At 41.9% G+C, this 22,971-nt stretch overlaps 1 protein-coding gene across 3 annotated transcripts in view; it reads right to left on the reverse strand.

The window, feature by feature from the left end:
- The window catches only part of usp25 (ubiquitin specific peptidase 25), a 28,809-nt gene extending 5,838 nt beyond the window's left edge, over positions 1-22,971 (reverse strand). Inside the window, exons 1-23 of one of the 3 annotated variants that reach the window (XM_041051164.1) lie at positions 22,753-22,971; positions 15,823-15,900; positions 15,544-15,688; positions 15,108-15,231; positions 14,461-14,623; positions 13,228-13,314; positions 11,562-11,699; positions 10,539-10,612; positions 10,256-10,329; positions 9,352-9,503; positions 8,231-8,358; positions 8,034-8,129; positions 7,691-7,855; positions 6,778-7,016; positions 6,549-6,619; positions 6,212-6,440; positions 4,910-5,170; positions 4,151-4,290; positions 3,089-3,262; positions 2,096-2,191; positions 1,133-1,311; positions 297-375; positions 62-141 (exon numbers count right to left, since the gene is read on the reverse strand). In XM_041051164.1, coding sequence (XP_040907098.1) covers positions 62-141; positions 297-375; positions 1,133-1,311; positions 2,096-2,191; positions 3,089-3,262; positions 4,151-4,290; positions 4,910-5,170; positions 6,212-6,440; positions 6,549-6,619; positions 6,778-7,016; positions 7,691-7,855; positions 8,034-8,129; positions 8,231-8,358; positions 9,352-9,503; positions 10,256-10,329; positions 10,539-10,612; positions 11,562-11,699; positions 13,228-13,314; positions 14,461-14,623; positions 15,108-15,231; positions 15,544-15,688; positions 15,823-15,900; positions 22,753-22,794 — 3,014 coding nt within the window. In that variant the 5' untranslated portion in view covers positions 22,795-22,971. Of the gene's footprint in view, positions 1-61; positions 142-296; positions 376-1,132; positions 1,312-2,095; positions 2,192-3,088; positions 3,263-4,150; positions 4,291-4,909; positions 5,171-6,211; positions 6,441-6,548; positions 6,620-6,777; positions 7,017-7,690; positions 7,856-8,033; positions 8,130-8,230; positions 8,359-9,351; positions 9,504-10,255; positions 10,330-10,538; positions 10,616-11,561; positions 11,700-13,227; positions 13,315-14,460; positions 14,624-15,107; positions 15,232-15,543; positions 15,689-15,822; positions 15,901-22,752 lie in introns of all 3 variants that reach the window. The other 2 variants (XM_041051163.1, XM_041051165.1) reach the window with 2 other exon arrangements.

A 22,971-nucleotide genomic window follows, 5' to 3' on the forward strand; every position in this document is an offset into this window, starting at 1 on the left:
AAGCTCTAAGACGGTGGGCAAAGACAGGGTTAAATTTATTTCCAGTGAGGTGTCGCCGTACTTTGTCTTCTGAAAGAGCTCCAAGCCGGTCGTCATGAAGATGGTCGTCTCACGGAAATTCCTGTAGTCTTGATGCCACATCTGATAAAGACAAAGATAAGTTAACAAAAGGCAAGCTCCCTGAAACTCAACGACACAAACACTAGCATTTTAAAGTATTAACCATGTCACAGCAAAAGCCTTAAAGGCAGTCTACTATTTTAGATAAATAAAGCCCAGAAAAGACCACTGCTGACCTCATATTCATCCATGTTGACCTCGTCAGGCTTAATTAGGTCCAGTTTGGCACGTGCCACATTCATAATGCTCTTACATCTGTTGGGCGGGGGGGACAGGAAGAAGAACCAGCATTAGCGATGAGATGGTGAGTCATTGTGAGGTACTCCAGGAGATGAAACGGTCCACCCTGCCCCTAGGCCTTAACATGGCCTAATGAATCACTCTTTAGTGCTGAGAGGATAAGTGAAACACTCCTCCGGAGGCTCCTATTGAGGCCACATGCACACATAAATCTAATTATCTTGCTGAAAATAGAGGAGAAGGGAGAAATCAATTTTTCACTCATGAATATGGATTGAGGCCAACAAGCGCAGTTGAAAAGTTTTAAGAGATAGTACGGAGCCTTACACACCCTAATGACAGGAGCATCGCTATGTTACCGGGGAGGGACTCCTGATATTTGCTGGCAGGATTTAAAAAGATCATTCCTGGACATGTGCCTCTTAAGATTTGTGTTTGAACAAAAGACAGAGAGAGTACTCATCAGAAAGGATTTGTAGCGTGAAAGCATTATCCAGATGAGACACGGTCAGTCCGTGCTGACAGTGAAGCAGGAGAGCTGCCGAAGATACTGAGCTGTCAAGAGTTAAGGTCTGTGCTACCCTCTGCTGGTCAATCTGAGAAGCTGATTTTACGTAAATTATACACCTTGATTCTAGTAAGAGACTAAGTTTAAGTAAACTTGAGTAAAAGTAAAAGCACAGGGTACACAGAATGGTATATGACATTTGCAAAAAATAAATTATATACAGTATAATGACAAAGATATGGCAGAATGTAACGTCTTAACTACCTCTCATCAAAGGCCAAGTTCCTGTCAGCAAACTGTGTGAGCAGAGTCCTCTCCAGGATCTTCTTGGGTGCCTGGTTTTGGATGAAGTAGACGATGATGTGCTGAAGGCGGTAGTCATTCTCAGGTGACGTGTCCTCTTGGGCGAATCTCAGAAGACGAGCGTACTCCAGCTTTATGGCCTGAGCAGAGAGATAAAGCAGTAACAAGTCATGGTTAAAGCCCTGAGGCTGACGTGGTATGGACATGGATCCTACTTATTCAGCTGCTCCTGAGTCAAGATCTTCAAGGTAACCTGAGATGAATTTCCCTTTTGGACATGATTATTGTCCTTATATTACTTAACTTCTGGACAGAACTTTGAGCTACTTTAGCAAAGTACAAGAAAACTGCAATTTTAGACTCACGGCTCTATAAACCACATGTTACTTCAGGAGCACGGACATGCTTAACGAAATCTGGTCCAAAGGGCTTAAACTCCAGCAAGATGAATAAAAAATAGGACCAAAAACTGTCAAAGGGATTCTGTAAATACTGGGCAAAACTACTGGCAACAACAACCTATTGAAAACTATAAGATGTTTATTTGCATCTTGACTTTTTCCCTTGGAAATCCTTTTCTGTCTTCTGCTTCACTGCACAATGCCCCTACTGAGAAGTGGCATGTAAGCAAGTCCAAAACCAGATGATTCTGGCATCCTCAGAGGTATTGACTGGATTCCAATAATATAATGTGCCTGTCTTTTGACTTTTGACACTTCTGACACAGCCCCATGCGATTAGCGACGCTTGAGTAACTCTGTAATAGCTACTAAATACTGAAATGCTGCTGTACTTTCAGTGTTTCGAATCCATCTACTCAACTATAAGAAAGTACACAAGGGAAAGCCAACAAATGGAATGACACAAAAGGGAAGCTGGATGGAGGTGGAGATGGAATGAGGAATGGGTAGAAATGGTGTGTACCTTAAAAAAGGCTGCCTCAGGCCCATTCTTTTCATATACGCTGCTGGTTTTGCCAATGGCCATTATTATACCCTGCATGTTGGGGGTCATCATTGCCTGCCCAGGAAGCAGGAACCATGTTAACAAAACAATAGGTCCTTGGGACAAACCGAGCAAGGTCAGCCTCTATGTTATGTGCTCTGGGGCACAGTAATAAAGCATACCATAGTCAGGGCATGCCAGACATCACTCAGCAATCCATGCATTGGTTAGAGTGACACAACTGTGAGAGACAAGACCAGTCGGTTCAATGCTATGATGCTCAATCCTCAGAGGGATAATGTGAGAAAACCAAGGCAGCCATATGACAGTTGTGTGTGACAGATAGCTTGAAGTGCAGGGAAGTGAGGCAACAGGCTGGAATACTCACTAACAAGAGCAACTGTTCACTCAGAACATCCTGATCTACAACTACTGCTGATAGAAAACCAATCCAAAAGAAAAATCAACTACGATCTCATGATAACTCATGATAAAGCATATGGAATCTGTATGTACTATAATAAAGGCCTCCTGTAGGTGCATTTTGTTTTGTATACAGGTGAATGTTTAGTATCAAATGTGAACATACAACAGCTATTCATTTCACAACATCACACTATGGTCTTGGCTTTTTTTTTCTTCAGTTAACAGTGACTCATATGAAGAAGTAGTTCCAAGGATTTCTGCGAAAGGTCAACCTGCCTTTGTGCCAAGATGCAGACTGGCTCAAGCAGAGACTTTTCACACACGGGTTATACAGAAAGGCCAACAAAGAGGTCAGTCTTTTTGCATGGCATTTTCTGCCTGAAGCCAATCCAGAGATCCGTCCGAAAAAGTGTCCGATTTTCTCAGGTGTGAAAAATCTTATGTAGAGCCATGTGAATGGGCAACGATGCTCTCACTCCATGTATCAAATAGGCACAGACCGCTCAACACAAAAAGGGAGACAAGATTTATCTGCACGAGAGCTACCTCATCGTCATACCCCCCCTCTTCTGACTCAATGACAAAGGTCCCCACATTAGGGATGGCCACCTCTACCGTGCGCTGGCCAGGGGACTCATCCTCCATGACCAGGTCAGGAGGAGGGGTGGAGGGGGTGCTCACCTGGACCTCAGGCTGAGGGGAAGTGGGAGGGGGAACAGACTGCAGAGAGAATGGGACAGATGAAACAGGAAGGATAGAGAACTGACGGAAGGCAAGGAACATTAAACAAGGAGGGAAAACTGTAATATTAGCAAAACAGTACTCATCAAATAAACTAATTTAATATCTGAACGCTACATGCATTTACAAGCTCAGCTGAGGCTAATGAGAGGCTTCAGCAGGTTAATCAAGAAGGTATCTTCCAAAGTTCTATTACTTTTAGGAAGAAGTTCCTGCTCTGTTACTATCCCTCACTGCAGCTCAGCAATGAAACTCAGTAATGTTTCTGATGAAATATCTGACACTTCAGCTGCTAAAATCTCTACTACTTTCACCAGCTAGTCACTGAATTTCCCTGTCTGCTGTTCGGACAGGTATCGGACAGTGGGGTTTTACACTCCTTTGGCTGAAAAAAAAACAGCTGACACTGCTGTGATGCTATGACAGCAGTGAGAGTGAACCAAAACTGTGAAGCTGCTGCTCAGAAAATCAAAACAATGGGCTGAAAGACCCTATTAAGCTCCCTGGTATGGTAGTGATCACTACCATCACATCACTACAATACCTTTCACATTCAAATAGTCCCATAAGAATACTGATTATAGCAGCTTCAACGTGCATTATGATGCAATGACACCTCATTCAGCAAATAAAATTGGACCCTGAGCAAACAATTACTGTTAGTGGTGTTCTCTGGGTTGATTACTCCAGGGGAAAAATATGAAAGTGGATGAAGTAACATAATATAAACACAAGTGAATACTCTTCCGTTTACTGATTAATATAAACAAACTGGAGTGTTTAAAAAAAAATGACTGATGGACTTGATGGGTGACAGTGACTTGGTGTGAGAGCAGCGTACAGTGTGTCTCTGTCTATTTTACATACAGCATTCAACAATGCTTCGGGGCCTCTCTCCTCTTGTTCAGCAGCCGCCCTAGAGATGGCTCTCTCTGTGTCCTCCTGCAGGTGCTTGGAGTCATTCGTGGGTGATGGCTGCTCCATGTACTCTGGGTCCTGCTGGAGCACTGCAGGAGGGTAACAGCACCATCAGAGAAAGACAGAAATATACGGTTCTTTACATTTCAACCGCTTTCTTTTCACACTAATGATTTTCTGCGTTTGTCATCCTCACGAATGCCAAAACAGCAGGGTGCCAAGTGTAAATTTATCCACATTAGTGTGAGCGTCATTGTAGAAATGGTATTTACCAATATTCAGGATTACATACAGAAAGCTCTTATTTTGAGCAAGTGCCTAGTTTAAAATGTGGCTTAGGTAATAACAGTGTGTCCACATTTAAGTATTAATGGAGTTCCATTACATGTTTGGTTGAATTACAGCCTTTCACTGATTCATTTAGCTCATCATCATAATGTGTGTCCACCATAATTAAATACAAATACATTATAGTGCTGTGGGCTAAATGACCAGTCAATATCTTCACTGTGATATACTGTATATATTGTTTATAATAATATGTGTCAAAGGGAGTTACAGTTGTAAGGTTCAAGCCAGGATTTCAAGGTCATTTCCTCATCTTTTTATAACTCTCAAGGGAACAAGAGTTTTTGTATTTATCTTAGAACTAAGTATTGATTCTCAATTAAGTATTCTACTCTGTATTCTGAGGGTCATGACCCTGACCTGCATTGTCTGGAGGACTGGATTCAATACTCATGGGCTGAGGGGAAGAAGAAGAAGTGGAGGTGCTGGATGCTGCCGAAGCAGCAGCGGCTGCTGTGGCCAGCGCCAGCTTCTCCTGCTGGGCCTTGCGAGCCTGCAGGGTGTCCCACTCCTCAATCTCCTTGTCAAAGAGCTCATTGTCCTCCTTCACATACTGCTTCAGGTCTGGAGGCAGCTTGTCCATGCCGCTGAGTATCTGTCCTGTTTCCTTATCAAACTCCTCTGCAAAGACAAGAGAGAGGGTCAATGAATATATATACTCTTATAAATATACTCTGCAGCAAAACATGAAAGCTCATTAAAATGTCTTTGTCTCTTTCAACAGACAAAAGGTTAACTAAGAAATATGTTGCTAAGTTTTCACTGTTTAATTTACAAGCTTTTAGCGAATTCACTATATGGAATACCATTTATTGTTATTTTCAGTTGAGCCATGAGTTTACGTGAGTTGTGCCATACATGTTGTAGGACAGTTTTTAATTAAAAAAAAAAAGTGATATGCAACAAATCACTTGATTTGATATTGCCTGTATGTCCATGGCTTAATGACACGCGTTGCAGATTCTGACATTTTTTTGTACTGTCAAAAACCTACTGACAGTGCAAAATGAAAAAAGTTATATAAATGGATTTTGTCAGTGCCATTGGTATTCATATCACTGTTTTGGGGATAATGCTATAATGCTTGGGGGATGCAAGCAGGAAGCAAAAATGTTGCCATGAAGCCACTGAATTAGCTGTGGGATGCACCTTGAGCACCACTTTGTTTCCTATATATTTACATTTGGGCAAATTTAGACCATGGACATTTTGCTAAATTTGCTATTAGCAGTTCCTGTTTGCCCTTTTACCTTGGATGTACAAGGTGGTGAGGTGGACATCAGACAGTTTAAGTATCTGAATAATAATGTCATCTCGGTGTGTTCAGATTTGACCGAAATGACTCTGAAAGGAGGGAGAGTGAATTTTGATGCACTGAGGTTTAATATAATGACGGTAAAGATGTTTGCCATGACTGAATCAATCAGATGAATAAGATGCAAGTTTTATCTGTTGGCCTGTTACTGCAGCCAAGTCCAAAAAGGACAAATTAACAGAGACAAAAATCAACACTTGCACTCACAGAAATCCTACAATTGTGCATCATTAGTATTTATGTGAGTGCTGTATTGTTTCCTGAGTAACAAACCAGCAAAACTCACACCTAAAGATACAAATGAAAGCTATTTGCGACTAATCTTGCAAATACAAATGCATGTGTACCTTCTATGAGAAAGGGCTTCTTGTCATTGATATACATGAGACAGTAGGCACTGGCGTTGCGGTAGCCTCCGAATGAGTCCCTGACCAGCTCCTCCCAGGACGACTTAGAGACAGAGATGTCATTGTACTTCATCCAGCAACGCTGATGCGGGTCGTAGATGTAGGCCCAGTAGTGGCCTGCATTGGCCTGGCCTTCGTGGACCAGCACTGCGTGAAGCCGGTATGGCACCTGGGACAACAAAGATAAAGACGCTTTAAAATGCATTTTAACAAATGGAGAACTTGATGTGGCTTTTTGTATAGCAAATAAGGCCGACTACAGAAAAGTGCTGCTCACCTGCATCATAGATTTGTCAGAGTACATTAGCTCAATGGTTCTGTGGATTCTGGTTATACTGCCCTGCAGATCTGGTGGGAAAGACATCATATACAATCTATCAGTAAGTGACAGTCTAATGTTTACTTTGGCAATATCACACAGAAAGTGATGGACAAGTAAATCATGCTGAAGGAATCCCATCAGAGACAAGCATACAGAGCTGTTATTGGGAGGCAGGTGCACCTACCGCGGGTGTCATTTTCCACTTCACTCCTCCAACGATGCAAGCAGCCCTCGAGTACCCTCAGCTCCTCTTCAGTGATGTGCCGTGGGGCAGGGTGCATGGGGAGGTCGGGAGGAAGCCGGGACTGGGTAAAGGGTTTATGAATGGGTACCCTCTGCTGCTGGGCTGCAGTGGGTGCTGTGGTAGGACCTGAGGCAGGACCTGAGCTCTCTAGGGGAGGCAAGGCGTCCTGCTCGGCTGTGCTGTAGGGTGAGAGAGAAAGTATAGACAATCAATTTTTTTTTCAATTATCAATATCAAGCATGTTCTGCAAAGGGGTGTCCACTACTTATTCCACATTCATTATATAAGAAATTAAAGAAATAAAAAAACACATGACATGTACCAGTGATCTAACAGAACTGCCTCTAACTTCACATCAAACCATTCTCTCTTTATTTCTGTCACTGTACCGTGATGATATGGCACTGACAGCTGTACTGTCCTCTAATACGACCACTATCTCTGCCAAACATTTGGTGTGGTGTTCTTCTCTTCACTCTTGGGTGAGATTTTGTGAATGAAACTTCTTCTGAAATTCTTCAAATAAAGGAAACAGGTAGCCTTATGTTAATGGTCAAATCTCTTGATCACACACCTGCCTTGAAGAGGTGACATCCATCAAGTGAAACAAGCTATCTACGACAAGTTTGTGTGTTTGAGAGGACTTGCTGAATCCGACTAGCAAAATCACAGTGCAATTAATTAAAAACAAACAATAAGTGAGGGATGTTTAGGATAAGAATATAAAATTCCTCCTGCACGAGGCCTGTTTCTTCACTGTCTTTCTGTCCCTGCTACCGAAACTAACAAAGAGATGATGGTGAAAATAAAAAGCAGTGACATGAAACTTCAGGCTGTCTGTTATGAGACTTGCCTTGGTGGGGGCAGCTGTTGTCCTGTTGTGCCACCGGGGGGCGCTGATGAGTCAATGTCCTCCACTGGAGAGGTGCACACTGGCTTACTGGAGGCAAATTCCATGGCATACTGGAGGACATCTGCCAGAGGAAACCTCTTGGGGCCCGAGCCATAACTCAGATACCTGAGAGGGACCAGAGGGAAAGAGCAAGAGTCACAGAGATGGGGGGGAAGCCGGGGGAGAGAGAAATAAGAGAGGAGGGCATAATGAGACACAAAGAGAGAGTACAGAATGACAAAACACTCTCCTTAGCTGTTGCTAACTGTTGCTAAATAAAGAGGTATTGGTGAACAAGTAGTACCTCTCCAGTCGCTGTTGGAGCAGCGTCAGATGCTCTTTGAGCCTCCTGATCTCCTCCCTCTTGATCCTGGTTATTTCCCTGTTCCTGTCCATGTACCTAACCACACAGAAATCACAGAAGAGGCTTCAGTTTTAAACAGTCTTGGGATTAATAGATTAATAGATTCGATAATAAAGAGAAGTTAATATTTCTATCACCTGTCCATGTAGAGCATGGAAGGAAACTCAAGCTTGTTGTGGATCTTCTCAGGTCGTCCTAGAGCTTGGTTGAATTCAAATCTTGACAACTCAAAGGTCAACACGGGAGGGAGTTCTGTGAACCAGTGCTGAAAGAAAAATGGATTTTAATCTTGAGATTCTCTCTGAATTCTCTTATCATGTTAGAATGTAGAGTTTGGTAAAGATATTTTGCCTTTAGATCGGAGTTTCTTAAATTTAACTGCCACATTGTCATATAGCAAAATTCAGTTCCAAGATCCCCTTCTGAGAAGATTTTTTTGGCTGCTTATTTATGGTGTAGTCAGACAAAAATCCACCTGCCAGAATTTAATTGCATCGCTCCCCCTCTGCTGCTTGTATTATTTCGCCATGTAGTTGTAAAACAACCATATAAACAAACCATATTTCCTGAATGAGAGATCAGTCCCACCCCCTCTCAAACTGGCTGGAGCCCTGAGATTTTGCCGGTCAACGTTCAATCAGACTGAACTCTACATGAAGTGAAGGAGACGGATCAATTTGCGCAAGCGGATGCGTCTCTCCTGGATCCACATAAACATGAATGTAAATTGGATTATGGTCCAACTGCTCCAATGGACTTGAACTGCTTGCCTGATCGGTGTGGAGACGAAACATTTCCACTAACCACTTTCCTGGGGGAAACCCTGTATGGCTATATCAAGGGAGCGTCACTCTGTCTCTGATGCTCCCTCCCTCCTTCGTGCTCGTGGATGGTGCTTTTCCAGAGGGCAGGGTGCCATACCCATCTGTGTACTTGCCTGTTAATTAGCTATTCCAAGCTGCTGTGGGACAGCGTAGGCAAGGCTACAGCTAACCAGAGGTCAAACCCAGAATAGCACAGGTGTCACATTAGGTTAAGGAGGTCAACCCTTTGGAGAGGATCCACCACATAATCTCATATTATTTAGCCTGACTGTGTTCTCGTTAGTGCTAATGGTAGGTGGTGATTAACAATAGTTTTGGCAAAGAGTTAAGAATTGCGGCTCTTTGATTTGGTGTTGGGCAACAATAAAATGAATTTGAAAATGAACAACACTATTAGATAAATGTTACCGTTGTCATCCTGCTTTAGCACTGACCTCTTGTCCAGACCTGGCTGAGTTCTCTGCTGAGTGCAGGGACTCGATCTCGCCCTCGATCATCGCAGCCTCGAGACACTCATGGAGATCCTTAAAGCCATTGACCTGCAGGGGGTACTGCCCAAACATCTCTGTGTTTTCAAATTTTTTACCTGTTGAATTACACACGGACAACAGAGATGAACAGAGAAGCACCGACAGTCTAAACTGTGGACCTGAAATGAGAGCGCATTTGAGAACAAGACGAGTGTATACTAAGAGGTAGCTGTGTTCGCTTTGTTGCAATCGACTATTGAAAGCTGTGTCATCACCGCATGCGAGAGAAAGACAGAGAGAATTATACACATCATACATAGGTCAAAGGTGTGTCAGGCGTGACAGAAGAGTTGGAAAGGCGAAGAGATTTAAATAAAAAAAAAAGACAATAACAGGAGCCACTTCACACTCGTTTGCATCCAAGGTGATTTTCACTTATTCAGCAGTCGCTCAATCACAACTACTTAAATGGCTGCACAGAGCTCCCTGCACCAACTACTGATGAGAGGACCCCCCTAACAGGGGAGGAGAGGAGTTGCTAGCGGACATGCAGATGAGGCATTAAGGTCATTTTATGAGCAGCAGAGTCCACCGGCTCAGCTTTTGGTGGCTCTGGGCCAGTATTGTCATGCATAATAAGCGCAATGTCAATCAGCCGTCAAGGTCTTCCACGATCAATGCAACCGCTCTCCTCTTTTACATGGACCACATCTCATTAAGGCAAGGTCACCTTTCATTACCAGGGGCAAGAACTTGCTTGCTTCCTGGCAGCTGTAATCAGACCGACCTAATGCTTAATCTCTCTGTGATTCTTCAGCTACCTTTCATTTTTTCTCTTTATTGGTTTTAATTTAACACCTCTTCTCACCTTCCAGAACCCCCACAGCAAGGAAGCGCCCATAGAAGAGCTCCACCATGGGGTTCTTTGGCTTCTCGCCCTCCCTGAAAACAAAAAGAGGTGGTGTTCAAAAAAAAAAAACATGCCAGAGTTGTTTACATGAATCATGTCCAAAATAAAAAAAACAATGTACACTTGATTCTTTGCTTGAGAATTTGTCCAGTAACACCAACAAGCATTTGTCTGTGTCCAACTCTATGTCCATGCTTTTCACAGTGACCTCTGAATACAGAGAGCTGTGAGCTGTGGTTACCTGTCTTCTTCAGCCTTCATCTGGAAGGCGTCCTCCAGCCAGTCCAGCAGCTTGTGGGTGAACTCGCTCACATCCTGCTGTTGAGCAAAGCACAGACATACATACAACATGACCAATTACAGGACTGCCCTTGGGACACGGAGGTCACAGATTCAAAGTACAAGATTTACCTGCACCTACAAACAAGAAAGTCCAAATCAATGCCATGTCTGTCAACTGCTGATATTCACTGATCTTTGGATATGACATGACTGGTCTTGGAGTGATGGAGTTCACAGATTGCTGAACTTCAAAGGGAACCCTGAATGTGCCGAGGCCCCGAGGCCACTCTCACATAGACATCAATGCCACTCGGTAATTCAGGTCAATGCCTATCCAATCTGACTAACACTCAGAGGAACGACATGACTGATGAGTACAAAGGCCAGAAGTGTGGCCTCAGTTAACCTCTGCTGAGACACTTGCTTAGTGCAAATGTTGTAGGAGGAGCAGAGCAGTCTTGTACATTAGATGTGTGTGTCACATCATAGGATAGAAGCACAAAAAAAGCCAATTCCAAGTCAACAACGTTCAGAGGGGATGTTGTGGGCATGATGATTAACAGTTTTGGATTCACTAGAGCTGAGTCAGTACAATGACAATGAAATGTCTAGGTCTAAGCACCAAGAGGAGATGAAGAGTGTGTGTGGTATGTGCAACAGCAGAAAAGGGCTGATTTTCTATAGGACAAAGAAGAATGAACATTGTCAACGCCGATGTTTCTATAGGAATGATTTGCATTCTTTCAGTCTGACAGTAAAACTGCCAACAAGACTATTGTACAGGATATATATATATGGACTATTGTACAGTACAGGTAATCAGTATGTCACCCATAAGCAAATTCAGTAATACACAATTTATATACATTTCAAAACAATTGTTTCCTTTATGAAATATAAAAGATACACAAAGCAATAAGGAAATAAAACAACAACATATGGGACAACAAATAAAAAGAGAGTATGGCAAAGAGAAGCGTACCTGCTGCGACTCACTGGACTTGAAGGCGTCTTTGAGGATTTCCACAGCTCGTGATGGATCCACATATTTCCTCTTGGACCCCACCATGAGGGAAAAGAGGTTCCTCAGCTCCTGCATGAAGGGCAGGTTCCTGTGCTCCTGGTCGGAGGGAGACACGATCAATCATTTAGTGAACCAAACTTCAGTCAAATCAGTGGCCCTCATCTCAGAGGGAGGCAGCAGGTATGTACCAGTGTTTCACTGAAAACAAAAACCAGTATCTGATGTTTTCCCATCCTGTGTTTTAGTAAAGGTCTTAGATTGAAAATTTGAGACGTACCGATACACATTGAGAATTGTAAAAGATATTCTCTAGTATGATAATAGTTGGGGGTAACGCTCCATTAGTAAAGTCCGTAATGCAGTAATGCTAGAGATGTGCTGGATATTTGCCCATTAAAGCACCGCCTGCGTGTATAAAATTACAGCACTTAGTTCCTGGCTCGACTGGTAATGTTGATGGAAAAGGGAAGCATGCTTCAAGATGACTGAACATGTAACATGCATCTAAGAAAAAGTGTTATTCTATGTTGTAAACTGTTTAGTATTATCACTTTCTCACTGTGGTTTATGATCTTATGATGATCTTTCCTTTTTTCCCTTTTACAAACATTCCAAATTTGAGCCGTCTTTATAGCATTTCAAAAAATAGTCTCACAACATATCACAATCGAGATGCATGGTTCCAACAATACATCCATCTGAACTGTGGACCAAATCTGATATCACCTAAATGCAATACCAGTAACACCATTTGCCTGAACATGGCTATGAACAAAGTTCATTCAATGGATATGAATGATTTATGTGTAAACACTCCATTGGTTGCTGTGTTAAGTGGAAAGTATTTATAAACACATGTTTATCTATTGTCTTGTCCTACAAGTTACACAGTGCTAACATCACTCAGCAGTGAATAACACCGCCACACTTTTTGGGTAGAGAGCGATGATGATGTGAAGCTTAGATTCTAAGCTCTAGCAGTCTCGTACTGCTAAATTAAAAGGTCAGTGATTAGGACCAAGGGAACTTAGATGAAGAGATGACCAGACCACACTTTCATAGCAGAAGCTTAGACCGGATTAGCGACAGGCTGCTAACTCTTGGTGAGCACACTGTAGGAAAAATATGGACAAAACAAAAACATGCTGAGGACTATTCTGCCGATGTAGTGGTGACTGTGACTAGACAAATGTGAGCATCCCAAATTGGAAAAAAACTCCAGGCTAAATCAAAGCATGCTCTGTCCGCATGTTCATTTCTGTCCTGGTGGAGAAATACCAAGGCTTCATCAAACATTTCACACCAGTTGGCAGTTCTTGTAGCTTATAAGCACTGAGTTAAGTGAACTATCTGGGACAGAACACTAAGCTTCTGTGACCTAAGGGCCAGATCACACAGCTGCTGAATGGTGGCTCACAGCTCTAAGAGGGTCAAACCCTCAGAGCTAAAGCACTGCTAGCTGTGATAGGCTATAAAAGGGCAGCTATGATATAAACAGTGTGATGTCGCCCACGTAGGAAACTGAACTAAAAAGCATTAAAACACACCATACCACACTCCAACTTTGTTAGTGCTTGTTCATTTAACTCTGTTAAAAATCCGTGACAACGGGTCGGGGTCTCACCTTCTGGTTGCGAGGCAGGTCGTGGACTCTGGCTGGTGGAGAGTAGTTGAGCACCAGCCTCTGGAACTCAAGCAGGTTGAACAGAGACTAGAGGATGAAGAGGGATAAAGACGTGTTAGTAACACAGCCTTGGCTTACACACATCATTTTATGTCAGAGAACAACCATGATTAATTTCACTGTAAAATTTAGCATCTTAATGTAGACCGGCCCTGCTCACCAACAGGCATAATATGCAAGGACAGGTATGGTATTCTACTCTTTACAGCAAGGAAGAAGCAGTTGCTCTGTGCCTGTTTTCTATCTTCTCCTGATTAAAACAAATGTTTTTTTTCTCAAAAGCTCATGTTCACTGTAATTACATTAAGACTGCTGCCAGTTCATAAAACAGAAATTAAGGACAGATTATAAAAACACGATGTGAACCTGACCACTTTGCTTATTACTTGGAGTTTTAAGTAGACCGCACTTCTTGCATCATGTGATGAAAGTACTGAAAACAGCCTGAGGTGATGTGGGAAAGTAAGAAAATGAGCTACAACTCAGAGTCATTCATTACAGAATGTGTTTTTACATAACAAGCAAAATCACATTTAATTGCACACTGTGTGTGGCGTGGTTTCGTTACACATAACAAAAACTGAACAAATGTTCAACTTTTAACACCGGTGACAAGAATAGCAAGAACTATTTTGTTCACTGCTTTCACCTCCAGGTCGCGATGTTTAATTTCTGTTTTGTATGTGGAGGTGAGCACAAAAACTGTCAAGATCTGGATATCTTATTAGGAAAAGAGAAAGTTGTTTACTCCTGTTCTTGTAAGTGAAGCAGGGTCAGCTTCAAGCAGTGCCTTCTTCTCAAGGTTGGGAGTTACATTACACACAGGAGCCAGCCACCATGTGATGGTGTATCCAGTGTTCATCTGGCATATTTCAACTCAGGTCACATTCTACCACTGACTTCACCAGCAGAGAAGAAACTAGGGCTTTATGACAGCATTTCCAATATTTTCCAGCATACAAACAATTTAGATGACTCTCTTATCCACAACTATTTAGGACGACTGCAGCAGATTAAAGCACTGCATTGAATTCCTGTACCATAACAATTACATGCAACCAACGAGGAATGCACAAAGCAATGCAAAAGTCAAGTCGCACGGCCTTCGTACGTTTCAGTTTTAATTGATGTCATGTGGTCCTGAACCATAAGTGAGTATGTGTGTGTGCCCACCTGTATGACAGCACTGAACCAGCAGGTATTGCCAACATTTTTCAGCCCCACAGGGCAGTTATCTATCCTCTTCCTGTCATGTGGGTTGGGTGAGTCACTCCATACTTCTGTGTGGGTACGCTTCAGACTTGCCTTGTTCTCTGCTATGCTGGCCTCCAAAACTCTTCAGAAAAAAGAGAGAGAGAGAGAGAGAAATATAAATAAATCAATTAAAGAGCAAGTAACATTTTTTTTTTTACCAGATGAAACTAGTCTTATGTTGTCAGACCTATGTCGACAGGATTACCTGATTTATGTAGCGAGCATTCAGAAAGTATTCAAACCCCCCCCACTTTTGTTCACATTTTATCATGTTGCAGCCTTATGCTAAACTTGTTTAAATTCATTTTTTAGTCTAAATACAATACCCCATAATGACAAGGCCAAAACAGAATTTTGGAAATTTTTGCAAATTTATCAAAAAGGAAACACCTGAATATCACATAAGTATACACTGTGCGATGACTATTGAAATATGGCAACAATGTCTCCCATTTCTCATGATCATCTTTGAGATGAATACTTTCTGAAATACACTGTACAATTCAGCTTCTTGCATGTTTTATCTTGGTAAGTGTGTTCTTATTCAGAAATACTGTTGAGCTCACCTGCTGATGGCCTGCTCCTCATCAGTGATGCCTGTCTCCCTAAATGCCCGACTGGACTCCTCCAGGCTGAGGGCGATAGCCCTTTGCAGGTCATCTTTATCATCCCCAGTCAGGTCAATGACATCTGCATCAAGAAAACACAAACGCGGACACACACACTTTGAGAGAGCTGGAGGACGTATTCCAAATCCTTTGCTTTATTCTCATTTTCTTTTAAGACTTAATTCACAGACTTAAATTTTACATGAATTTTACAATATACTAAAGTGGCAAAGGTAATGCACGGTTGTAGAATTGTTTTTATGTGCATTCAAAAGTAAGTACAGACATTTTGTACACACTGAAACTGTGAACTAAGCTTATATGTTTCCTTGTTCTTTGAATCATCCCTGAGTGGTCTCTAGAACTGTGCCAAAGGTTTAAGTGAGCTGCTCACTTGTGTCTGCCTGGCTGCCCACGCTGATATATCTGTCGCTGGCCACCTGAGATGTCTGGTAGTAGGTTGTCTCATCTTGCTGAGGAACCTTAGCGTTCTTCTCTGTCAGAAAGGCTACAGCCTCGGCCAGGTCTCCATTGCTCACCTGTTGGGTGTTGATGTTAGTTGGGTGTGAACACAGGAAAATTAACACAAACACTCCACAGCAACTTGAATCTTATTTCAATTGGGGTTCAGCTCTAATGTTAGAGTGTGAAATGCATGTGTTTCATGATGTACCTGTAAAGCCTGCTGAAGCAGCTGAACGTCTGTGGTGCCTGTGATCTCCCTCAACTGGTTTAATAGCGTCTGCTGATGCTATTGAAGGCAAAAGAAGAGAGAAGAATACAAGCAGTTCAGAGCAGAGCATGATGGAACAGAAGGAATAAGTAGCTTAAAATAGGTAAAAAAAAATGCAGAGGAGGCACAACTTTAGGGGTGCAACATTTCATCTAAATCAATAATAAACCGTACTCATAGTGCTCTTACACAGCTACAGTCACAGCCAGATACTTTAAAGAAAGGCGCAGTAAGGCCACGCTATCTATGGCTACGGGAGAAGGCTGAAAGTTTTCTTTTTTTCTTAATTCTAATTTGCAGCATCACAGGCTCTAATCATGGTTACTCTCAGTGAAGTCTCAGTGAAGCTGCAATGATCGATCAATTAACTAATTTAGAAAATGAATATGCAACTATTTTGAAAACTGAATGAACATTCACTGGTTGAAGCGTCTCTAATGTGAGGATTTTCAGCTTTTCTTTGTCATATCTGATTATAAGTTTGGCATTGGTTGCATGAAACAATCAATCTTGGGCTATGGGTGATTATAGCAAGCATCTTTGACTTCATATACAAAACAGTCGAGAAAAGAATCCGCAGATGGATCGATTATGAGAATACGTGTTAGCTGCGGCCCTAGTGGGAATGCACACTGTCAATTGATATATTCTACATCAATTAAAATTTTCAGTAGTGTTTAACTGAACATTGATTAACCATTAATATCCATAGTCATGACAAAGTCACATTCTACAGATTCTTTCCAAGTAGGTCAGTATCAGTCTCTGGTCAGTATCCAGAAACAGTATGAGCTGCATTTAAAGTAACCATTAATGACAAATTAAACCTGACGTCACATCACAATATTGGAAAATGCCATATATATCTAACTTGTGGATGAGGAACTGATACAGCCTCTAATCGGAAGCTCCCTGTCATTTCCCGTCCCTATTAATGAGCTCACTGAAGTGTGAGGACCTAGTGATGTCAAGCCCAGCTGGACTGCATGACCTCAACCACACACTTAACCTGCAATGCACAGCTTGAATAAATGGACTATAAATAATGGGGGAGTGCACTTAGTGTCAGCGTCCAAGGCAGAAGTCTTAAGTCTTGAGTGAGAGGACACACAGACTGTACAGTAACTTTCACAGATGCAGCAAGCAACAGACCAGAGTGTCACATCACATGGGTCTGCACTGGCTTGGGACTCATTACTGTAGGTTCTTTTCATACAACATAGACTGACTACACAACACGCATTCATGGAAACGCTGTACACCCTCTATGCCACTGACAATTTCAAACACTGGCGTGCTACAGCTACAACACAAAAGGCAGAGAGAACCAGTCATGCCTTGGAGCACAGCATGTCACAAAGCAGCACCACTACCGAACAAATAACGCAGGCTTTCATCCAACACGAGTTTTGTGTTCTGGTCTTGTGCAGTGTTTGTATTTGCACTATGAATGTGCAATGATAAAGTTGAACAAATTAGGACTGCACCTTAATTAAACATCAGATTTTGCAATTCACACATATGAGGGTTGGTTGTTAAATTTGCAGCCAAAGGCAACAAGCATTTAAATTTCAGCAATTTTAGAAAACCTAGCACGTTTATTTTTCATCATAGCCCCCTCCTACATTTACATACTTAGTCCAACAGTTGTGAAGCATATGGATCCCTTCTATATAGAAGTCAGCATCATGGACCAGAAAGTGGTTCACAGCAACAATGACATCAATATCACTGTCAAAATGGTGTCAACTGAGCTCCTTCTTCATCTTGGGGAGAAGGTAATAGTCTGAGGGGCCAGATCAGGTCAAATAAGGCCAGGGACCTCCTTGGGTGATGAGCCCTTGAGACCAAGGTAGCGGATGACTGCACAAAGGCCGATGTTGTCCATTTTCTCTGACAGCGCTGACTCGCAATTTTCAACTACCCGAAACAGAAATGCCACAGAAGTTATTAACGTCAAACTTCCGGCATAATAATTCAAAGAGTTGAACAGCATGTGCATGTAACGAGAGCTGCATAACTGCTGCATAAATCTCCTTCTACGCTAGGTCAAAAACTTACCAATCACCCCCTGTAAGCTACTTTCTCTCACACACACACACACACACACACACACACACACACACACACACACACACACACACATACACATACACACACATACACATACACACACATACACACACACACACACACACACACACACACACAGAGCAACCTTGAGCGTTTCTAGACATTACCTGGAGGAGTTGTATGTGTGAATGCAAACGTCCAGATCAGTTGAACTTGATATTACATGGACTTTATCCTTACAGCTCTCTACTACTCTACTACAAAGTCTGTGCAATGTCTGATTGAACCAATGAGGGAATAAAGCAGGTAACTGTCCTAAGGATTCACAGCGAACGAGTAGGTGTGCTGATTAAACTTCTATCTTTTTACCTGCCCGATCTACCCAGGTACCACCCCTCACCTAAACCAAGCACAGCATACAAACAGAAACACTATCTGGAGTTCATATGTGAAAACAGCTTAATTGGCCCAAGTGTGAGCTAAGCCTGATACCACATTGCCACATACATAACATTTTTTATTACAGTGATGTAAAATGAATCCGCTTCATTACTTCCGACCACATTCTGCAGAGGTACAGCACATTACTTGCTGTCAGAATTGCAAAATAACACCATAGTGATTTGAAAATTACAACCTCTATTCATCCACTGGAATGCCAGCTGGCTGGCCGATGGGAGAAAGTGAGCAGTCACAGCCCGTACACAGAAGTTATGATACCAATACTATGATTAAAAAAAACAGTAATCAGAACAAACAGCATACTTCTGGAGGTGAACAAACCAGGGCACAGTTAAAGCATACAAGTTGACAAAAATTAAACTGAATTTCATTAAACAAACATCTACTTTTTTACAGAATATAATTCAGAAAATATGCTTGAGGTCAATCAGCCAATTAGAAATGTGCGATCACACAGTTTTTCCCAGCAGAGCACACTCTGACTCCTTTGTTTACAATGCTCTCAGGACTGTCTGCAGCACATGTAGCCAAGTATCAAGTGGTGTCTTCACGGTAGGTTATAAACTGGTTTGTGAAAGACACCGCAGGAAAGTTAATAAACAATGACACTATCATTTTCCCTTCTCAGTATAACTCTTAATATAGCCCTGTTCCTGACAACCGTCACGTTGCTATGTTAGCAAGGTAGATATCCAGCTATAGTTGGTCAGTACAGTCAGTAACAAAGCAGAAAAACATCAGAGCATCTCCTCCCCTTCATTCTGCAGCTCAGCAAACAACAGTGAGGTGGTGCATTGAGTCTGTTGACTGTTAACTTGTAAAGTAAATTGACAAAGTCCCCATCTTCTTATCCTCGTCACATCACTCATGCTTATTGTACTCGTTTGTTACATTAGCTGGGTAGCTAAGCATGTAACTAGCTTCATAGCTTGTCAGCTGAGTGGAAGCTAATGTGTGAGCATAATATTAATAGGAGTGTAACTAATGTTAACGTTACATGTATTAGTATCAAGCTGTTTCACTTAGGACCTGCAGTTTAGTACGCCCTCCAAACAGAACAATTCCACTACAAATGGACCAACAACCCATAACAAATAAAGGCTGATTTAACTAAATCACTATTTCTTACTCCCTAAAATCAATACTGGCTGCAGATCCAAAAATACAGCATTAGTTGGGCTCTAATTTTAAGACAGAAAAGGGGTTGATCACAACGTGTGTTCTGGGTGTGTCAGCCTTATGCCTGACACACCCAGAACAACATATTCCGCATATTTCTGTCGGAGTTAAATAAACTCAGATTATACAGAGCCAACAGTCATGCACCCAGAAAACTGTGCCCTGAACGTATTCTCAGATTGTTATGTGCCTTGGAAATATATCGGAGTATCCTTTTTTAATGTGATTACAATTTAATGTACAATGCTGCAATATAAAACAATCAATCAATAAATGCACAAAGATTACTATATTAAAAATTCACTTGGCACACAATGGGAAAATTCCTACTTACAGTATTTTCCAAGAACTATTTGAAGATGCTAGCTAAGAGAAACTACAACTCAACTCACATCTTGTAACTGTGAATTGAAACAACTGAATTTATTTAAAAATATTTATCATTATCACTGCAATAATATTACCATCACAACAACCGTATTGTAAAAACTTTTATTTACAACTGAGCACTGACAGCTCAGTCAAAGACATCAGCACGGCATGACTTCTGCTGCAGTATCCTGATGTGAGGCACTCAGTTCTTCCAGCCCTGGGGGGGTCGTATACCTGGTTTGGTACCTGACTCCAATCCTGCCATCAGCTACATGATTTTCTACGAGCTTTCGAAGGCAAAAGTGCTTTCTTTAACCCCAGGGGTGAATATTTACACAAAGTCAGTGGAGAGAAAGAAAAAAAGGTTCACGCCTTTCTTAAAGTAAAAGAATTTAAATAATGCACCAAACCCAACATGTCTCCAGTTTACACAACTCGATAGTGACTTTAATACATATGTATCAACTTAGGTCACAACAACAGACTGGTGACTATAACACTGTTCTTTACCAAACTTATCGAGGAAGTACTGCTCTGACGTCACGGTACTGAATGACGAATATTTCAGTGGAAGCATGACAATCACAGCTAATTTAGAAGAAACTGTGTCTAAAATAAAACCAGGAACGAATCATCATCAGAATATGTTACTCTAGGGCCCCATTTACACGTTTCTTTATCCAAACATTATTGAACAATATTAGCAATATTTTCCCAAACGCTCCAATTACAGCGGGTATAATATAGCTGCTTGTGTTTGCAGTGTAGAGATCCTAAAGAACTAAGGCAATTAAAGGATTTTTGACTCATGCACTTTTTGTGTTTCACCCACTGGAGAACGGTAAATATAAAGGTGACAGTGGTTTTTGGTCAGTGTGAGAGACTGATGGATGCAGGTTTGTTGGCACGGAGGATGGCAGGGTCAGTGAAGTGTGAGGGAAGTTACACCTGTGACAGATCTGGGCCAAGTCAACCACAAGAGCAGTCACTCAGACATGCACTCACAGTCACACACACACACACACACACACACACAGAGAAATACTTCTCATCTCCATGTGACATGTCTGGCATGGCTGTTTGTCACACTGGTCATCATCCATAAAGTAGCAACTTGTGAATAACACCACATCTACTCTCAAGTTCTCACGGCTGTTATATGTGTGTGCATGTGCACAAAAACAAAATGCACAGGCGGGATTAGAAGACCTTCTACATTGACCTCATCTCACTATCCACAGGCCATTACATGAAAACCTGCACCACACCCTGCACTCATGAAGCACTCTGATGATGGAGCCCAACTGCAATGATTATAACTAAATCCCACAACACTCTCATGCATTGTCAAAACAAACCAGACCTGGACAGCTCTGCATGCTGACTCTTATAAAAAAAAAAATAGTATCAGATCTAAGACACTGTTTTTACATGTATGTAGGAATGTTATATTTCACATGAACTGAAATTTGTCAAAAACGAAGCAGACCATTTTAGCCAATCTTCACTATCACTGCTGTTAATCATAGTTTCGTTTCAGCTCCTGAAAAGGTCAGACTGTGTAACAGGTTTTGAGTTACACTTCTACTTTTAAGTTTGAGTCATCAATGGAAGGCAAAGAATTTATTTAAGCCCATGCTCCAGACTTCTAACTACCATCAATCAGCCCATCAGATTCTCACCTCACAGGACTAGCTTATGTTTTTTTTTTTAGTTATGTGAGCTATGTCCGATTTGGTTTAACACAGTAAGACTATGCCACAGAACCGACGTACTGAATTGTATGCAGTGCAGTGAACCATGCTGGGATTACATAACTCTTACGCAAAAACATATAATTTCTTTTCGCTAGGCCTAGTAGAGCAAACATCTTACCTACGATTAACAATATCAGTCAAGAGGTTACATAACTATCCAGAGCTATGCAATGCTGGGCATGGTGGTCACGGATCAAATCCCACATCTAGGAGGCTGAGCACTGGAATCGACCCTTAATGCACTTTCGTAAACTGGGAGTTATGATCAAATGTAACCTAACAATCTGCGCTCTCGGTTATAAACCATCACACACTTGGCTCGCTATCAGGCTACTCAATCCCCGCCAGGCGTCAAGGCGCGGATATGTTTCTAACTTCGCCGCTGGCCATACTTTGTAAACAAAGATATCAGATATGAGATGGGTAACCTAGGTAACATTCGAACACATAAACACGGATATCAACTCCCACAAACTAAATATTGTCATTGCTGGTAACATATATCCCGAAATGTCTTCAATAAAGAGCCCCAGGGAAATAAAAGATTCACTTACACAATACTATGAAGTTGACGACACAAACGTTAAATCTGTCACTGGCCTTGTTTATTTCTACTGACGACAGTTAGCCCAGTATGCTAAAGCTACCAAGCGAGGTAACGTTATTGTCCATGCGGATACATTATGCTAGTTATCGTTAACGTTACACAACTTGAACGAACAACGCTATGGTTTAGCTTAACTTTACATAGTACCGTTAGCTAAAGCTGGCTAACAGCTAGCAAAATATTCGATAACGCTTTGCGCTGGGATAACGTTAGGCCTAGCTTAATAAATTTACCTGCGATTTGCAAACAGTCCCTTACCGACGTGCCTCCCGTAACCATAATAAAACAACATTTTGAGGATAACCTAACTAACCACGGGACTGGTTAGCCGACTCTGCAAGTACTTAGAGCCCTAAAACGGTGTACCTATACAGTTAGGCTAAAGTTAGCTAGCCACCAACTTAGCTTCTGTGAGCTTACCTTCTGAGAATGCTGCTGGAGGACATTCTGCTCCACGGTCATGGCCGGTTCAGAGATAAATTTGATTAAATTCAAACCAGAGTAGCAAAACGCACGGGATACTTTTCACTGAAGCGAACTGAAGCACGATGCTATGATGTCCCCTCCTCAGTCAGCGACATTACGGACGCCATGGCAGAGTGACTACCGCAAGTCGTCAGCAGGCATGAAAACATTGCT

The sequence above is a fragment of the Toxotes jaculatrix genome, chromosome 12 (genome assembly GCF_017976425.1).
Source record: "Toxotes jaculatrix isolate fToxJac2 chromosome 12, fToxJac2.pri, whole genome shotgun sequence".
NCBI lineage: Eukaryota > Metazoa > Chordata > Actinopteri > Toxotidae > Toxotes > Toxotes jaculatrix.